Genomic DNA, 16735 nt, shown 5'->3' with positions numbered 1-16735 from the left:
TAACTATGTAGAGAATAATCTCTCTGTTCATTACATTTCCAGGTAAATTTGGGGGGTACCAGGTTTCCTCTTGACTGCATAGGGTAATGGTTTCTCAGATAAAGGCATTCTACTATTAGAGAATCAAAGGATTTCAGAATTAGAAGAGAGTTTAGAGGTTACAGAACAGACACCAGTGTCTGAGGCCAGTGACACTTACGTAGTCAGAAGCCCCACAGGTGAGGAATGGCAGCCGCAATTCCATTGAAGGCTGGACTTTGACCCAATGGTCTCACCACACAATGTCTCGTCTGCCTCCAAACGCCTGCAGTAGGCTTACACTTCTTTTTTTTTTTTTTTTTTGCGGTACACAGGCCTCTCACTGTTGTGGCCTCTTGCGTTGCGGAGCACAGGCTCCAGACGCGCAGGCTCAGCGGCCATGGCCCACGGGCCCAGCCGCTCTGCGGCATGTGGGATCCTCCCGCACCAGGGCACGAACCCGTATCCCCTGCATCGGCAGGCGGACTCTCAACCACTGCGCCACCAGGGAAGCCCTACACTTCTTTTTAATAGTCAGATAAAGAGTAAAGTTAGAATGGCTGTGAGAGTTAGAGATAACACACGCTCAGGTTCAAGTACTTGGCTCATGAGTCAGGAACTAATTTTTAGCAAGGTACTTCTTCAAGAAGGATTCAGCCCCAAAGCAGGCCGATATGCTAACCTACCTCTGAAAATTCGCTTTGCATTTAAAATCCAACATTCAAATTCCTTGTGCGTTTTTAAATTAAATTAAAAATTTAAGCATGAAGTTAGAAGTAAACTCCAAATGTGACTTATGCCCAAAAGCCAATTTTCATGTACTTTGGATTCAAGGGCTGTGGAACATGAGGAAATTTCAAGGTGTCCAATCTACTGAAATCCCTGGAGGGGTACTTCAGTAAAGCAAGATTAGGCATTACTTGGTCCCTGAAGGTGAACAAGGATACAGCAGTCTTTTGCCAAAAGCCTGCAGTGTGAGGACTTTTCTCACTATATGCCAAGTTGATTGAGATTTGTGTTCTCTGGCTAATGTCAGGGAGCTTTTGGTACTGTAGGCAGTGAACTCATTTGACCTGACGTCTCAGTATATTAAGGCAGGTGGTGAACCCCAGCCAGAAAAAAAAAAACCAAAAACCTACAGCCATCTGTTTATTGTATTCTTTACCTAAAGATATTCAGAGCCCTCAGACTTTTTAAAATCAATAACAAAAAGGGTAATAAGGGAATCTACAAAACTCTCCAGCACCTTAAAATGCTTTTTTAGTCTTTCATTAAATAGAACTGGGAGAATATGCCAAATTAAAGCCAATTGCAAACTTATCCTAAACTGCTTATCCGTCGTCTGGAATTTCCCATCTCCTTGTTTCTACCAGCGCTGCCTGTCCTTTGAGCCATCCGATTGTTTATTATGATCAGCAAGTTGGCTAATCAAAGTAGAAAAACGAAAGCTCAAATCAGTTATTGGCTCTAGTTTGACTCCAGTAAAAAGTTATTGGATGGAGTATGGGAAAAGGGGTTAAGACTGTAGACTAAAATAAATAATATTTCTCAATTCTGTGTGACCTAGAATATCTTCTATGTTGTATGAACGATCGATATACTGTTAAACGTGGCTAAATTTTGTGGACGATAATCAAAACCCTGATGGGTGTGCTTTCCAGTAAATCGGAGCTACCTATAGGCAACGTTAATAAAGATTAATAAATAATTTGTATCTTTCATGGTAAGTGATTTATCTAATCAGAGCTATTTTATCTATTAGTCTATCATCTATATATCTAACAACTGTCAATTATCTCTCTCCCTCTCTCTCTCTCATTCATCCAACCATCCATCTATCCATCCATCCTCTGTAAGGCTGGATTTCACAGTGGTTAAAAACCTGGGCTCTGGAGGCAGCAAATCTGATTTCAGTTCCTACTCCTATCACTTACTAATTGTGTGACCGTGAACAAGTCACTCAACCTCTCTGAGACCCTGTTTCATAGGGATAATAAGAAATAGCTACAGTTTTGCATATAAACGACTAAGCACAGAATCTACCATACAGGAAGTAGTCAGCAAATGGCAGCTGTTTTGATAACAGAACTTTCCACATGCCAGATCTTCAAAAACAGCAGGAAAAAAGACTTAAATGCCTTTAGCTCTGGAACTTCATAGTTCGTCTATAATGGCCAAAGACAGATAGTGCCTACATCACGGTCACTGAAACAGTGGAAATTACCCATCTATGATTTCATGGAACAATCATTTGTGAAGGTCAAACGTGAGCAGTCAATGTTAGGCACTGTGGGCAGAGGAGAGAGACACTTCGGTAAACACGATACCAGATACAAAGGAGATTTGTACAAGTGTTAAGATACATGACACAGTGACTCACTCTCTCTGGTGTTGGGCAAGACTTTCAGAGGGTGTGACTCCTGAATTGGGTCTTGAAGGATAAATAGGAGCTCATCAGATAGAAAAGACGAGAGGCATGCCTGGCCTCTGTTCTCAGTATTCCTGGCAAGTGGCCTACACTGACTCTCACAACCAGCAGGGTCCTGGAGAGAACTGTTGTTAAGCTGAAAACTGTAAGCAGATGGGCATGGCAGGCACGGATTCTCACACGGCTAGAGATTAGGTATCTACATGTTCCCTAAATCTAAACTGAAGAACCACAAGGAAGACAGTCAGTACTCAAGGAGGCTGGTCTTAAATTCAGAAAGATTTCTGTAAGGTGATGTCACCGTATAAGAAATTAGGTGCAGGATATCAGCAAAGTTTTTAAAATTTTAATTATAAAGACAGAAAGAACACATGCTTCCTCATGAAGTAACAGAGGCAGGATAAAATACTAAAAGACACACCAGTGGAATGTACACAAAGGTCAGAAAGGAAAAGGGGTAACAACCGTCTCGAATGCAGAAAAAGGAATTATTCTGAGTTACTCTTTGAAAATGAATTCAGTACTGGGAATCAGTGATGCTCAAGACAGGGGACCTACATCCTCATCAGTACTATCCCCGCAGTTCATGGGGCGTTCCCTGGACCACACTGGGGGAACATGTGGAACAGAGCAGCAAATGGGTGAATCCAAAAAGCCACTGGTCTTATCTTTGTGCTGGGAAGGTTTTCCTGGCTAAGGAAAAGGAAAATGCCTGGGACTAAGATGGGGAAGAATAAAGTGACTAATACTTGGCCTCCCGGCACAATGGGATTAAAGGCAGGCCAGCCAGGCTACTTGGGCCCTGATCTATAATATAAAGAGTGCTGAAACATCCTGGTTAGAGATCAGAAACATGGATGGAGTCAGCTAACTCAGGTTTCCACACACAACTTACATAATTGGCAGGAATAGATTGGTTCTACTCCCTGAAAGTAAACAAGAGTCTTCTAGAGAAAACGAAGGCGAAAAAACCAAAACACCTCCCTAGGTTTCATTTAGCTAAGGTGACCAAATGTCCCTGTTTGACTAGGAGATTCCCAGTTTATGCCTGCTATTTCATTGCAATTATTAACAGTAACCCCTTCCTTCTCAAAATGTCCTGGTTTGCGTAAGTTATACAGTCACCATCTATTTAGCCTATGTAACAAATTACTGTAACGAAAAGACTGAATGAAACACATTCCTTTTGGTAGAAAATGTATTTCAGGATGAGCAAATAGCACCAGTGGAGCAGAAAACCTTCTACTTCATAGAAGAATGCCAACAAAGACCAAATGATAAAAGCAGAAAATCATTCCTTTACAAATCCTAATGGAATTATTAAACCAGGTAAGACTTATTGATTGGAATTAAAACGATCATGTGAAGAGTCGACGGGGAACTGGAGATTACACAATGACCAAGTAACACCACACAGATTGCTTTTGGTGGCAGAAGGAAAAAAAATATAACTTTATAATGGAGGCTGTCAGTGCCCTAACACTGTGGTGAACCTTAACTTACCACTGATGGGTAAACCAGTGTATGACATCACTTAAAGTGTATTCTACTCACAATGGTTAACTGGAATCTAATCAAGTTTTTAAATGCAACTTCCAGTTTGTAGAAAATCCAAGAGACGGAAGAGAAAGTTAAATCATGCTCTGAGGCAGCAATCAGGCCCAATCCAAGCCAATCGTTTCGACATGCCAGTGAAATACAAAGCAGGTCTCTACTAGGTTAAAAGAGACTTAAGGGACATAAAAACCAAATGCAATGAGTAGCCCTAAAATCGACTGACTCTAAAGGACATTTTGGAAGAATGTGGGAAATATGAATATGAACTGGGTACGGAATGATGAAAAGGACGGCTGATTATTTTTAGGTATAATATGGTATTATTTATTATGTAAGCAAATGTCCTATATTTTCAAAAAGATGCACACTGAAATGTGGGTATAAGGACATATAATTTACTTTATTCCTTCTGCATAAAGATATGGTTAAAAAAGAAAAAAGTGCATGTGCATGCACTTACATACCCACATGATGTACAGTTTAGAAAATCGAGTTCTCCCTATACCCATCAGGGGAAAGTAGGATTGTTTAAAGAATAATCACGCGAAGGGGTTGAGATCAGCCTGTCCCAGGTGCCCCCGTATCTTCAGCTCTAACATGAGGGATGTGCCCACAGAGCAGGCGTGTTTTTACGGTAGACGCAGGCTGTGCGACAGAATTCTAAGATGGTGGCTCTCCCAGCATCACAGTGCTAACAGGGGCCTGGAGAAACCGCTGCGGAGAGCTCTTTGCCCTAAAGCAACTCATGGGTACTTGTCTGGGAATGCACAAATCTAAACTGAAGGAATGTCACCAGACATATGGTGGAGCTTTGCCTCAAGAGCACAACAGCAGCAGCCGACCCAGGTGTCCTCAGGGCAAACAGGAATCTCTCTGAGGGCCTATCCCAGGAGCAGGAGGCAAACCATTTCCTAAGGGGGGTGGGGCCCCAACCCTGGTAAGCAATATCCTTATGGGACACTGGTGCTCTGATACCCTAGTCGCAAGACCTCTCTGTAGGGAGAACAGATCTAGGTGGCAGGTAAAGAACAGAAGAGGTAAGGAGGAGGGGGAGAGACAGGATTTATGATAAAGTAAAAAGACGGGGGTTAGAAATGATGAGAGGTGGAGGATTTATTTGTGTATGTAACTTTATAATGGACCAGGAGGGACGTCACAATAGCAAAGTGAGAAGTGAAGAGGAGTTAAAGGAGAACCAGAGGCGAGGGCGGACAGCGGAAGGCATAATGAGCAGCAACAGGAACGAGGGGTAAAGCACAGCAGCAATGTGGGGGAGATGGATGGAGTCTGGAATGGCAAAGGAAACAGAGAGACAGAGGGGGCAGGAAGTAAAAGGAAGACAGCAGGTCAAAGGTTGAGGGGGCAGAATCTGGAACACAGCAGAGCTGAACGCATCTTCTTCATCTCTCTACTCACAGGAACTTACACAGTAGGAATTCGGGGGGGGGGGCGGGGGGAGGAGAGAGGGAGGGAGGAAGGGAAGGGGGCGAAGGAAGGCGGGCAGACACGGAAGAGGAAGACTGAGGACAGGCAGTGTGGAAGGCTCCGTGAAGGCGTGGAAGAAGGACAAAAGAAGTACGGAATGAGGAAGCGCTCATTTCAGAGGCCCAGAGTGGTGGGTATTAGCTTAAACACGACAGACACGGTGTTCCTGAGCGTTCCACGTCACATTTCAGAATTACGTCATTCAGATTTACCTTAGGAATACAAGAATTGTTTTGACCAGGCAACGTTTCTTTGGCTAACCTGAATCATAACTTATCTTATACAAATGCCTAGAACTAGGGTAAGAGCACGATCCACTTTACTTCAAAAACAGAGCCAAACAGCTCTTGGATGTCCTCTGCACTGCTGAGTGACGCCAATCAGCCTATGGGGCTCCTTATTTTCCCCATGGTCCTGCTCTCATCCAGAGGGTCATTTCAACACATGAACTGCCCTGAGGCTGCTGAATATTTTCCACCCTTTCTTCTGTCTGCCCAGAACCAATACAAGAGGCAAATGCTGGGTTACCATAATTAATGTAGACAGAAATCTGGCTAAATACTACTAAAAAAAATCCATTTTTCAGGCGCCCAATTATCTACATTGCTGACCACATTGATTACATTAATCCAATGACTGCCAGAGCTTTACTTTCTTTCTGTTAGGCAAGATTTAATCTAGAGAACTAACAAAGCTCTCTAGGATGCAAATCTCTCCCAGGACACATGATTTTGATTGACAGCTCGCAAAATAATTCGGGAATGCATGCAAAATTCGACTCCCACGCAATTTTCATGCAAAGGCAAATCTATCCATCAACATAACAGTGGCTCCCAGGAAGCAGTCAAGGTTCTGTGCCTGCAAACTAGAAACCAGGAGGTCTGATGTTTGCGAAGCCATAATCAAGCGCATTTGTTTGCGGTTCTTAATGTGTGTAGGTGTCTTCCAGCATATGAGTAAGATCCGACATTTGCATTAAAAATTATTATTACAAGATTTCAAAGCACAATGAAGTATGTGTTTGAGAACTGCTGCTTTACAATTTGGGGAAAGAGACAGGTTAGTGAATGCAGATTCCTAGAGTCTTCAGTTTGCTTTTCAAACAGAAAACAGTAAAATACTCTCCCTGACTCATCATGCCAGTCCCTTACAATATAGTTGAAATTTATGAGGTTGGCACAAGTTTAATACCTATACTTCCTAACTGTGCAGTTAGAATCAGATAACAATACACACATTACAGAACACAGAAGGTCTCACTGCAGAGCACCTGCACATGAAAGTAAAGAGAAAGATGCAAAGGGCCTCCTGGAGGAATACTTACTATTTGGTAGAGTCAGATAACTGATATTCCCGTCGTCTGTCATAGCATTCCTGGATTCCAGGATCGTTCCATAAACTCTTTATTGCATCTACATACGGATTCTCAAAAGCAGACACCTTCTCCACATCAACTTCTCGAACTAATTGTGCGTGAGCCTGTTTAAAAAAAAAAAAAAGTTTTAATCTCCTTTCCATTGCTGAAAATTGCCTTTGGTTTGCACATTACATTGTGCACAAGTGAGGTCTTTCCTCATATACTGGTTTTTGAACTGGTTTATAATAATGTAATGCTTCTTTTTTTTTTTTCCTTAGATAAAACCCAGTCCCAAATCTTTCCCTCTAGATTAAACCATGAGGCTACCTAAAGTTGACTAGAGGAAAGCAGAGTGTTTGGTTCCCGTCGGAACAATGAGGATGTCATGCTACACGTAATGACTGTTTACAGGTGATGATCACAATCCTAAAACAATTAATGTTATTAAAGGGAAAAAAGAGACACGTATCCCCTCTGTGTTTATAATAATCAAACGCATAATATACCCAGCCCTGAGTGTTCTCATGGGCTGGGTATTCACTGAGTAGCAGAAGCTCAATCAGACTCCTCAACTAATCAGGGTTAGTTTCTATGGCTCGCTTCTGGGATAGGGGTAAACCCACAGAAGAACAGTCAATATTAACGAGTGAACCTGAGCAGTGGTAGGCGTGCCTCTCCACTTCCACACCCCTGAATTGCCAATATTTATTTTATAGCTGCCTTATCTACACTATCAGATTGAGGAGGCTATTCAGTATTTTTTTAACAAGGAAAAAGGACTTTGTTATTTTCATTATACAACATTTAGCAGGAAAGAGGTAAAAAGATTTAAAAAAAATTTTTCAACAAGATTGAAATCAAAATGTTGTATGGTCAACCCCCAAATTAACCAGAATATATCATTGTCTAACAATCTCAAACAAAATAGGTTTTCATGGGTGTACTTTACATGTAAATTACATGTGCACATGAATATATAAATCAACAAATAACTAATTATCTTGAAAACTGGAGACACATGGCTGATAATTTGTTACAACAGTCTTGATTTTGTACAGATAAACTTCTGAACTAGGTCAGTGAATGGTTATCTTGATTACATGATGACCCAATTATTCTTTTCATAGAGTTTTAAGCAGATAGAATTTAATAAATTTAATCCACGTTAGGCCTGTCTGGTTCCCCATCTTTATCTTCCTTCTCATCCCGTAAGAGGGAAGGGCCCCATGTCATTAGACTAATCTTGACTTAGAGAAAGTTTTAAGAAGCCCAACATGCCAAGACTGAAGAAACCACCTTTCTTGCTAGCTCTGCTCTGACCCTGACAGTCAGATCTAGTAAGTGAGAACCCCTATAGCTCTGCCCTGCACCCCAACCTTGGAAAACGGATCCCTATCGTTGTTTTCTGTACCTAGTCCCTGCCCAGGCAATCTGTCTTATCCCACCAGCAATCCTGCCATCCTGAAGTCCTGTTCCCAAGTCTCAGACCTCAGGTGGGCCTACCTCAGTCACAGTTCCCCATGAGGCTCCCCCTTGAAAACAGTATCACTGGCTCCCCAATGAATCCCCAGTGCTGTGCTCTGCCTGGCTCTGTAGCACCTGTTGCTCCGTGTCGATACCAAAGACTGTAATTGTCCCACCTGCTCTGCCGTCTGCCTGCTCAAGTGGACCTCCTTCAAGCACGAAACACTGGCTGTGGGGCCTCCTGCACTTTGCCCAGCAGGCATGTCTCATACCTTCACAGGTATGCCTGATGTCAAGCTTTGACCTCGCCTTTCTGCCCTTGCTCACTGAATACAAACAAGGGCTAACTCTCTGTGTCCTGAGATATGACAATGATCACCCGTGGTATAATCCTCAATTAGAATCCCCGTGGCTATGTCTGTTTTACAGCGTTCTCTAGAGGATTCTGTGCATCTTGGAGGGCAGATGTGGGGCAGGAACAGGGATGTACGGGATGGTCTCCTGCTGGATATACTCGAAAGACATGGTTTTAATCTGACTCTGCTGCTTCTTATGACATTGGATAAGTTGCTTAATCTTGCCAAATGTTATCTCTGGTGGGGAACATCCTGCCCCAACAAGCTCACGTGACTTACTATTGTGCTACAATACAGTAGTTGAGTGGTTCTCAAAAGGCGGTACACACACCAGCAGCATCACCTGGGAATGTGATAAAAATACGAATCCTTCCATCCTACCTCAAACTTTTTGAATAAGAAACTGATTAGCAAATCCCTGTTTTAACAGGCCCTCTGGATGATTCTGATACATGGAAAAGTTCGAGAACCACTGCGAACTATTAAGCATCACACACACACTAGCTGCTGTGGTCATAATTAATTGTCTGGCTGGCCAGAAAATTGCTACTGGAAACTAAAGAGAAGGGTCCCAGAAAGGCAACAGCACTCCAAAGCAAGGGGCACTATAAGGGCCAGGAAGCCACAGAAATGAATAAAACAAGCTAGATGTAGGCAACAGGGAGTGATAGGGACTACAGCACACTGAGAAACACACACCCTAATTAAAGAGGACAGCCGCTATTTACCTCCCACTAACTGCTGCCATTGGGATATAGGCCCCGTGTTGCCAGATTTTCCGATTTACCAAGGGAAGCCCCAAATCTAGAGTTTTCCATGAAATATCCCTGATTTTTATTCTTGGCAATGCTAGAAACGATAAAGTATATCTGTGCCTGAGTTGGATCAGGTACCACTCATCTGCTCCTCCATTTACTTCCCTAATAAGATTGACCAATAACACTATGTCCTACACAGAAGCTGGCACACAGCAGCTGGCCACTTAACACATGCTAGTAAGTAAATCTGCAGCACTTTCCTACAACAATATTTAGACAAACTATTATGCCATCCATAGGGAGAAACGGTTGAGACCTCTCTGAATTGCATAAAAGCTACGTGATGATACAGGTTAGTGTAGGCAGTATTTAAAAACTAAGTTTGATGCTCACTACACTGGGCCAGCCATGTCATCTGGAAGGAGTTCTGTTTCTGTTTCTAGAGAAGGTAACTTATGCCAGAGAAAACAGTTTCCACATAGCAGACACTTTTTACTATGACGATTAAATGTTTATTGAAGCCCAGTGAAATGCTAGGTAACATAGCAATTAAAGACTTAGATGTAGTTGCCACGGAGGGGTAGGGGTGGAGTTGGGGGGAACAGTCCATATAGCCGGCAACCAACCAAAGCACAGGATTATGTGCTCCAGGAGGAGAAACGAGGGAACATTTGCATTTCCAGCTTTAACTGCAGTGGACTGTAAGGGCATTTCAATAGACAACATCCTCAACAGTTGTGTAACCGAAAAGCCTGCTCCTGTAAAATGAGATTACTTTCTGTTGTTAGAAAACTCCTCTAATTTCTTATCTTGTTCCATCTCGGTTTGCTTTTTCTTACATCTGGAAGGCCTTCTCTATTCCTTTCTTTAGCTTTTGTTCAGGGGCCGTATCCTATGCCATCTCTGACAGGAAGATGTTCCTAATGTTCCTCCTCTCCCCCAAAATGTGAGCTTTGTGTCTTTTGAACCATGGAACGTCTACATTTTGCTTTATGATGATAGTTACCTCTTGGCTTATCGTCTTCTAGACTATACATTGAGGGAAGGGGCTGTAGCTTACTGGCTCTAATTTCTCTAATTTCTTTTGGGGCCCAGCACAGAGTGAGCAACAACAAATATTTGTCTAATTTAAGTGCATTCAAAAAGTACATATAAACACAGTGTCAAGTCTTACAAGTCAAAGACAAGTTTCTCAAGGAAATCTTCCATCCATTGCCTACTCTCTCAGAACCACATAATCCTTAACAGCACTTATCTCGGTAGCTAGTGTGCATCTATTTGTGTGCTGTTTGTTAGTGTCCTTCTCCCTGATCACTGTATAAGTTCCAAGACAGGCTCAGCATTGCAGTATCAGGGTCTAGCAGAGTGCCTGCCACTGATGCTCAATAGATAGTCGTTGAATGAAGTATATAAGGAAGGAAGAGTGGAAATTATACTAAACTGGAAATTGGGACACCTAAATTCTAGGCCTGGCTTTACCCCTAACACAAGCCATAACCCTTAGAAGAAACTACTTTACCTCTATAGAGCTTCATTTTCCTGGTCCACAAGATTATGCAATTGAAACAAATCATCTCCCTAAGGCTTTGTCTAGCCATAAACTGCATGACTGTAAATAAATACATCTAGAATGCATGGAGCACCAAGGAGTTACAACACTGTCCCTCCAGGAGCACATAATATATCATTTATTGAAACAAGACCTCACTATTTCAAACAGTGCCTGACAATAGAGGGCAGAACATGGTTAAGTCTGTACATCGGCAATGCCACATAGGGGTTGAGAAAGTAGAACTCAGTATGGATAGAGAGGTCAGACAACATGTCAGAGAGAAGAGAGGATTCGGCTGGCAGGCAGAGATGAAGATGATGAACAAAGGCTCAGTAGACAAAATAAACATGGCCCTCTCTTTTAACTGTGGGAAAAAAAAAAGTCTAGTGAGGAAGTTTCATGCTGACCCTTACTGCAAATTAACCTCCACAATGAAAGCTACAGTATTAATCTCAGCTATGAACCATAATCAACCTCCACCAACTATGAAAGTATATTGGCCTCAAAAACCACAAGATCACCGCTTTGCCTTCATCCAGGTCATAATTTCTAAGTCACTTTCATTGCCTACTAAGCTTTGTTTTTTAATTCCACCCTTGCTGTTTTGTAAAATGACATTCAAATATGATCAACTGTAATCTGCATCTATGTAAGAGCTTTCACCTGAAGTTCTCAAGTTATTTAAGTGTGACAGCATTTTATAAAATACACACAGAATTTTTACATTGCCTATACAAAGGTCCTCAATGGAAGTGCAATCCTCTCATTTTTTTGGTAAAAAATATTCTGTATGTGGAAAGAATATTTTTTAGTACAATGTGTTAGACTAGGAAGATAAATTAGACCCTTTTCTATTTGTCCAAATGTCAGATGTGAAGTAGTAAAAATCACAAGTAATTACGTGAAATTAAACAATTACTAATGAAAAAGGCTATGATGAAAAGGAAATAAGTCATTTCTAATAATATAAATAAGTTACAATTGACTACTCTTTTAATTTTGAACACTGTAAATAGAAAAGCAAAACAGGTATGCGTTAATCATATAAACAAAATGCAAAATATAATTCTATTTCATTTCAAGTTACAGTTGAACACACTGGATGGAAATACTTAATAATGAAAGTTAGCTTTCAGAATTCTTAGCAAGCTGGTGGCAAGCCTCAGAGGGAACATTGTGAGAACTAAGTAGCTACTCTTAGGAACTCTTGGCAGAATTTTCGGTTAAGACCACATGGAAACCGCAGGATGTGCCAATGTGGTAATGTCTTGTTTTGGTGATTCGGTGGTCATAAAATTCAGGTAAATCTTAGATGTGTTGATATTTCCAAGGTTGCTTCAGCAAGAGGAAGGAAGAACTGAGTTCCCACCACAGTGAGTCTTACCCTGCCCACAAAAGGCCAAGCCTTCAGATGAAATAACAAAGATCTTATAGTCACTTTGGAAGGATTTTCAAAAACTCATTAACAGCTCAAGGTGGCTTTAGGCTGGAATGTCACACCTATTCCGGTTCCTACACGCTAGAAGTAGAAAACCAAATGGTAACTTCCACATTTTTGAAGCTCTTAGACACAAATATTCAGCTCATTAGGGCTGCTCTGTTTGAAAGGATGCCCAACACACACAGAGGGGCTCTGAATTAGAAAAATTCTGAACTGCTGTCTGAGTATGTTTTAATCTTGAACGAAGGTGCACATCTTCTCAATCCTTTTTTTTTTTCCTTGTTGCTTATTTCCATTTTGGCATTTGATTCTAAGTTATGAAAACAAACAAAAAAAAACCAGACTTTTTTCGTTTTCTACTCAAAGGAAATACAGAGTAAAATGATGGACCTTGGGATCAGATCTCTCTGTTGTAATCCCACCTCCACCCAGTACTAGTTGAGCATGAACTTGGGTCAAGCTATTTAACATCTCTAAACCTCTGTTTCCTAATCTGTCAAATGGGGGTAACAATGGCATTTATTTTATTTTTTTAACATCTTTATTGGAGTATAATTGCTTTACAATGGTGTGTCAGTTTCTGCTTTATAACACAGTGAATCAGTTATACATATACATATGTCCCCATAGCTCTTCCCTCTTGCATCTCCCTCCCTCCCACCCTCCCTATCCCACCCCTCTAGGTGGTCGCAAAGCACTAAGCTGATCTCCCTGTGCTATGCGGCTGCTTCCCACTAGCTATCTATTTTACGTTTGGTAGTGTATATATGTCCATGCCACTCTCTCACTTTGTCCCAGCTTACCCTCCCCCCTCCCCATATCCTCAAGCCCATTCTCTAGTAGGTCTGCATCTTTATTCCCGTCTTGCCCCTAGGTTCTTCTGACAAATTTTTCTTTTTAGATTCCACATATATGTGTTAGCATACAGTATTTGTTTTTCTCTTTCTGACTTACTTCACTCTGTATGGCAGTCTCTAGGTCCATCCACCTCACTACAAATAACTCAGTTTTGTTCCTTTTTATGGCTGAGTAATAGTCCGTTGTATATATGTGCCACATCTTCTTTAACCATTCATCTGTTGATGGACACTTAGGTTGCTTCCATGTCCTGGCTATTGTAAATAGAGCTGTAATGAATATTTTGGTACATGACTCTTTTTGAATTATGGTTTTCTCAGGGTATACGGCATTTATTTTAAATTTATTTATTTATTTATTTTTGGCTGCATTGGGTCATCACTGCTGTGCGCGGGCTTTCTCCAGTTGTGTCGAGCGGGGGCTGCTCTTTGTTGTGGTGCGTGGGCTCTAGGCACGTGGGCTTCAGTAGCTGTGGTTCACGGGCTCTGGAGCGCAGGCTCCAAAGTTGTGGCGCACAGGCTCAGTTGCTCCGTGGCATGTGGGATCTTCCCAGACCAGGGCTCGAACCCATGTCCCCTGCATTGGCAGGCAGACTCCCAACCACTGCGCCACCAGGGAAGTCCCTATGGCATTTATTTTAGATGGTTAAATGACAGAAAGGATGTAAAACACTTAAAGGCAGACCTAACACCCAAAGCTGCTAACTGTTTAAAAAGCAGAAGAAAAGGAAAATAGCACAGGAAACATAAAACGTGTGATGTACACACTTACCAGCTCTGTAACCTTAGGCAAATCACCCACCTTTATTTGCTCAAATGTGAAACAACATTCTAGAGACCAGCCTGGATAATGGATCTCAAAGGGTCCTCAAATTTGCAAACACCCCTTAAAATTTCCTACCGAAAACGTGGGCGAGAACTATCATTTCTTAGACCACTTCGCCTTCTCTGACTTCATTACAACTTGAACAGCTGACCTTCATTCATTAAGATGCACTGAACAAAGAGTGACAGTTGTGGATGCATTTTCTTATGGTCATTACTGCATAAATGACAAAGAACAGCAAAGTCACACCGAGCTGCTGTTGGCTGGGTTCACGTAGCCAGTGACTCATTCCTATAGAACAGCCTCTCCACACTTATGATTCAACTCATGGCTCAGCAAAATTACAAATTACTACATGACACAGCCTTTTGAAGTCCCTGATGAAGATGATAAATCCTGTGTGTGGAATCTTTCAGTGCTAGGGAATCTACTGATTCTCCTTTGCTAAAGCATCCACATCCCTCTTTACCCTGGTATCACAAGAACAGAGTAGGTATCCACAGATACTCAAGACCCTTAGAAAAACTGTCATAGTATTTGCATATAACCTATGCACATCCTCCCATATCCTTTAAATCATCTCTAGATTACTTACAATACCTAATACAATGTAAATGCTAAGTAAATCGTTGCCAGGGACGGGGAACAATAGCTTGAGATCAAACCGGGCTTCAATCATAACACTGTCACATTCCAGCCCTGTGTCTTTAGGCTTGTCTCTCAACTTTCCTGAACCTCAGCTACCTCATCTATGAAATGGGAAAATAATTCATTTTAGGGCTGTTAGAAAAGTTATAAGAACTGTTAGTAAAATACCTAAAACAAGTATTGTAATTACTATGAAATCTTGAGCTATTTCAAAATTACCATTAATAAATATTATCTCAACAAATACTTTTCTACCATATGTCAGGCAATGCACTAGACACTGATGAAGCAGATAGTTTGTGTTAAATAAAATATCCCAGATAGCAAAATATTAGATAAGGAAGTTTATTAAACTGTCACATATTATTCTACTTTAAGATTTTACAAATTGATTTATTATCATTATTAGATCTGCTTTTCTAAGGTTAGAGCTTTATTTTTAATCTTTATTACAGCATTCACCAAGGTAATCAATGGCTATAAGGCACACTGCCTTTCCGCAAAAACTTTGCTGGAAATCTGTTTCTCTTTTTGGTTTTGCTTCGCTATAAGCTACATTTGCTTAATCTCTAACATATAGCAGATTCCTTCTTCGATGGAGAAAATACTCCTTTATTATTTAAAATGTTCTTTTTCTTTTAAAGAACTCCATCTCTTTCTTGGCTCCACCACTATAAATTTCACGCAAATATTTTCTATTTAGTCCTCTGCTTATTATTTTCCTTTTTCATGTTCGTAGGCCATGTCATAATTATCAGAATCAATGACATTGTAGGTCAGAGCTTGATGCACCAGGGCATAACACACACCAAGCAGTTCCAAAGAGTCTGTTGACTGATGTAATTACATGGTTCCATTATGTAGAATCTTGCCCTCAGGTCCGTAAAATCTTGGGATGAAATAAAAAATTGTGCACTCTTTGAAATCACCTTCATGATTATGATGGTAATACACACACACACATTGTGAATACTACAAAAAAGTTTATTTTCAAAGAGTTAATTCAAAGTCACAGTGATAAAGAAGAAATTAGAAGATTCTTTTAAAGATATACGTATTTATTAAGAGTCAAAGAATTAGACATACTTGTATGGCTATTTTCAAAGAATATTTCAGGACCATTAGTTACTTGGGATTTTAATGGCTATTGTTTTGAAAAGTGGGTTCTAGAGCCAAAGTCAGATAACTGTAGAGCATGATGTTTATAAAAAGTTAAACAGATGGTCTATATTGCAGAACTCGGAACCTTTACTAAGACAACAGTGCTAGGAATCCATGAGCACAGGGTAAGGGTGGAGGCATTACCGTATGACCATGGCAGCACTTCCCCCTCAGATCAGTGGATGAGACTGGTGTTCCCGTGCATCACACTTTGAAAAACACCGACTAGAGACTGAGACTCCCAACAACCAAGTAAGGACTGATTTTACACAAGCAAAACAACTGACTGGCTGATGCATCCCCATGCTGGCGAAACAGGCTAATGCCTGCCTTATAGATTCACATCATTCTCATTGTTGAGTTCACATTTTGCATGTGGTTCACTTCCTGAAATTATGTCTCAGAAAAAACACAATCATTTTAGCCCTTTGCAATGTCTGGGCTCCTACAATCTTATTAACCAGAGGAGTGTGTTGCTGCTGGTCTGGAATTTTATTTTGTTTGCCAATAGGAAAAACAGATCAAGAATATTTCCCTTCTTAGCTTGGTAGACATTCAGACAAAGCTGAAAAAAAAAATTTGAAAGAACAAGCTCCTTAAGGAAGGGATGTACCAGATGTACCCAGAAATCTCACGGTCCTGCAGAGTCTTTGTGGGACACCCACTGTGAAACCTGACCACTGCAGCTTCAGAAATTGTGTTCAGGGCTTCCCCGGTGGCGCAGTGGTTGAGAGTCCGCCTGCCGATGCAGGGGACACGGGTTCGTGCCCCGGTCCGGGAAGATACAACATGCCACGGAGCGGCTAGGCCCGTGAGCCATGGCCTCT

The 16735-nt window shown here is 41.3% G+C and overlaps 1 protein-coding gene across 1 annotated transcript in view; it reads right to left on the bottom strand.

Annotated features, from left to right (window-relative positions):
• Positions 1-16735, bottom strand: part of GNAQ (G protein subunit alpha q) — a 290054-nt gene that overhangs the window by 82844 nt on the left and 190475 nt on the right. Inside the window, exon 3 of the mRNA XM_030876968.3 lies at positions 6813-6967. Within this exon, the coding sequence (XP_030732828.1) occupies positions 6813-6967 (155 nt within the window). The remainder of the gene's footprint in view (positions 1-6812; positions 6968-16735) is intronic.

Source organism: Globicephala melas, chromosome 6 (assembly GCF_963455315.2).
Source record: "Globicephala melas chromosome 6, mGloMel1.2, whole genome shotgun sequence".
NCBI lineage: Eukaryota > Metazoa > Chordata > Mammalia > Artiodactyla > Delphinidae > Globicephala > Globicephala melas.
This window is presented reverse-complemented; position numbering and strand designations above follow the sequence as displayed.